A 3,718-nucleotide genomic window follows, 5' to 3' on the forward strand; every position below is an offset into this window, starting at 1 on the left:
TAGGTTGAAGTCCCGCGAGATCGCTCTGCTCGAGCAAAGATCTCGCGTGAGACTCACAACACAACTAGCGCCCCCACCCCGACGTCTTTCCCTGCCGTGCAAGCTCCGTTCATCTCCACAAAAGCTCAGCCCGACGCTGCTGGATATAGCCCCTTCTGACGGTACACCAATTCTCGCGCGTGTGTGCGACGTTCAAGTCGCTTTCAAACATATTGACACAGTCTGATACAGGGTGTGAGCTTAATACGAGCGCTCAACAGTATGGCACCGTCACAGCATGAGATATGGAGGCTTTACACCGTTGCAGTTGCCCGCGTCAAAGGAGCTAAGCCCCACCCGGACGCCAGCTGCAATGCATGTGGCGAGGTGCTGAAGAATGCGCAGCCTTCGCGTAACATGCTCACACACGTGTTGAAGTGTGACAAGGTCGACGCTGAGTCCAAACAGCGGTGGCTTCGGTATGACTCACAGCGTCGTCACGAAAAAGCATCTAAGCTGCTGACCCCAGCAAGACGCTCAGCTAAAACTCCGTCGTCTATTAGTAAGCGCTTATTCCATACACCCCAGAGTGGGTCTCCACGCACGGGCTCACGCAAGAGACCACGCAGTTCTTTAAACAAGTCGATCAAGCAGAGTGAGGAGGATAATTTCTTACGGGTTGCTATGGGGTTCATTGCTACCGGTATTCCTTTTCGAGTGATTGACGACCCTCATTTCCGTGCTATGTTTGATTATCATCTCGCCGGCAGCTTTCAGAGGGCCTGTTGGATTTAATTTTCAAGCGTGAGATGGACCGGATAATTGCTTTGATGAGTGGAGTTTCCGGGTGGACGCTCGTGACGGATGGCTGGTCCAACGTTAATGGTGACAGTATCATTAATTTTGTTTTTGTGAATCCTAAATTTCCTCCTGTCTTTTGGAAATCAATTAATACGAGAGCTGAGGTACACACCGGGCGTTATATTGCAGACACTATTCTATCTACTACCATCGAGCTTGAAGAAGCGGTCGGAGCTGGGGCAGTTACCGCCGTCGTTACCGACAACGCCGCGAATATGAAAAAGGCTTGGAAGCTTGTCCGGATGGAGCGCAAAGGTATGGTGTGCACTGGGTGTGCAGCGCATGGAATGAATCTGCTGATAAAAGACATCTTTAAAATGAAGTTTTTTAAAGACGTCCTCGACAAGGCACAAGCCCTAGCTCGTTTCATCAGGGGTCGGCGTGGCCTGTGGTCGTGTTTTCGGGATACTCAAAAACAACTTAAGAAGCGAGGAGAAAAACGCCGTCGTCTCTCGCTGACGGTGGCAACACGCTGGTACACCCATGAGAAATGTATCGCCAACGTGGTTCAAAATCGAGATGTCATTGCTGCTATTTTTTCCGACACAGCCTTTCTAAGGAACTACAAGGGCTCAGACCTGGAAGAAGCGACGAAGACCTTCAAGGATGAGGAGTTCTGGCAAGACGCTGCTGTTACAGTCGCTATAATCCGGCCTATCAACACGAGCCTTGCTGCCTTTGAGCGTGATGATTGCAGTATTTCGCTTGTTTACCACCAATTCAGTTGGCTGCGTACTCACGATGTCTACACAAAATCCTTGGATGGATGTAGTACGGAACTTCAGCTGCAGGTGCTTCGCGCAATCGAGGACAGAAAAAAGAAAATTTGCTGGAAGCCACTGGGGATTGCCCATATGCTGGACCAAACAAAATCGATGGATGGGCACGACTCAAAAAACCTGATAACTGATGCTACTGAACTTGCCAGGAAACTAGAGCTTGTCGATCGATCTCAGGAGGATACGTTCCACAATGAGCTGCAAGAATTCGTTCTGGAAAAATGTAGCTGGAAAGGGACGGAGCGCTTAGACAACAATCGGTTCAGCCCATTGAACTGGTGGTCACTTCCTGATACCAAATACCGTCTGGTGCAGTCGTTTGCGAAGCTACTATTATCAATACCGACATCGTCAGCTTCTAGTGAGCGTAGCTGGAGCATCCACGGATTTATTCACACTAAACTGCGCAATCGCCTTACTCCTGAGCGGGTTAGCAGACTCGTTTTCGTGTACACCAATATCGCTCGGAAAACTGAAGTGAACCATATCATGTACCAGCTCTTTCCTGAAGCTTGTGACGGTAGTGACTCCAGCGATAGCAGCGACGATAGCGAAGATGATAGTGGGGAGCTCACAAACGACTACCAATCGCCATTACCCACAACAAGGCATCTGCGGACAAAACCAACTGGCTCTGGATCACCAACAGCAGTACTTCAAGAGGTAAGTCTTAATGATAGATTCACCACTCCGGTTTTCAATGGACGAGAGCAACCGATATGCCAGACAAGATAGATTGAGCTGCAAAACAAATAATATATATAATTCCCTTCTCAAAACACTACCGCACACACACAAGATGATAGTCAACACCGTTGCATCCACAAACACACTCGAGACGAGCCGGTATTGGCGCTCGCCGGGCCCGGTGCACCATTTCAATGCAGAAAGCTGACCGATCATAGTTCGCCACTCAGAAAATTAAATTCATCTATGAAAGGGAGTCTCAATGACTGCACTGTCAGCTCTCCTCACTGGGTGTATGCAACTTTGAGCACGAGGCAGTGTTCTTTTCATCAATTTTTCCTTCTTCATGACCACGACTTCATTTCCAGATCAGCGTTTAGCGCAAAATCATCTGTAAGCTGCAAAATTGTTGCTCCAGTGCATTACCTTCCTAGCGTTTCCAAGTTATTGATCATTTTGCATTTTTTGAAATGCTAGACTTTCACAATAGAAGCAATAGAGTTAGCAAGACTCACGCACAGCTATGTCGACAAATATTGTAGTGCTACTGATCGCGATATCTTTAGGGGTTCATACCGCTAACTGATGTTTCGGCTGCACTTGACCGCAATACCTTATCCTCTTCCCGGCTCGGATCTTCCAACCATCTCAGGTAGCGGTGCTTGCATTGCACCAAACATTCACAGATTTTTCCGTGAAAGAACCAATCCAAAATTGTGCCTGGCCACCTCCGTAAAGACTCCATCATCCCATAGAAATTATCTCGGAATGGCAGTAGCTAGCGTCGTGACCGATGTGCGTACTCTTGGCTTCTTGCTCTTGCATTATGAGCTCCGTCAACTAATTTTCCTCATAATTACTAATACCTCACGATAATAACTGCTCGAGTGCCGCAGACACATCAAATTTCTAAGAAACAATAACACATAGTCACCTGCGTTTCCTCGAAGAATACGTTGTAGCCTCTCAGGCTGTCCACTCGAACGATCGCCTTCCTCGAAGCCTTGGGAGCGCATTATTTGACAGTCTGTACCGCAAAACATGCAGCAGCAGGCGTTGAGCTTGATCTCTACGGTGAACACGAGAAGTAGTCGAAGACAATGCCCCGGTCTACTGCGGTGCAAAGAGTACGCCGTAGTTGAGGGAGCAGAGTGCATTGTGGTCGCACTACAGCTGCTGTCTTTCGGCAAACAGATCCAGGTAGCTACCGCATAGCTTCGGATTTGTAGCGCTCTCCGACTAGTGCATACCCATGCTCAATTCTTCCTTGCCATAACCGCTTCGCTATGCGAGTGGAAGTCGGGTTGTACAGTAGCCCCGATTGTTTGTTTGAATTGTCACTGTGAAAATTTAGTTATTCATTGGTTATTAACGATTAATAACCCATTTCAGCTAAATTTAGCTGATATTAA

The 3,718-nt window shown here is 47.9% G+C and overlaps 1 protein-coding gene across 1 annotated transcript; it reads left to right on the forward strand.

Moving 5' to 3' along the window:
- Positions 1-261: 261 nt before the first annotated feature.
- Positions 262-700, forward strand: PITG_15590 (uncharacterized protein; the record flags this gene model as incomplete). Its single annotated transcript, XM_002897684.1, has 2 exons — positions 262-657; positions 698-700. The coding sequence occupies 2 exons, from the start codon at positions 262-264 to the stop codon at positions 698-700; spliced, it is 399 nt and encodes a 132-aa protein (XP_002897730.1).
- Between the last annotated feature and the right edge of the window lie 3,018 nt (positions 701-3,718).

Source organism: Phytophthora infestans, genomic scaffold (genome assembly GCF_000142945.1).
Source record: "Phytophthora infestans T30-4 supercont1.42 genomic scaffold, whole genome shotgun sequence".
NCBI lineage: Eukaryota > Oomycota > Peronosporomycetes > Peronosporales > Peronosporaceae > Phytophthora > Phytophthora infestans.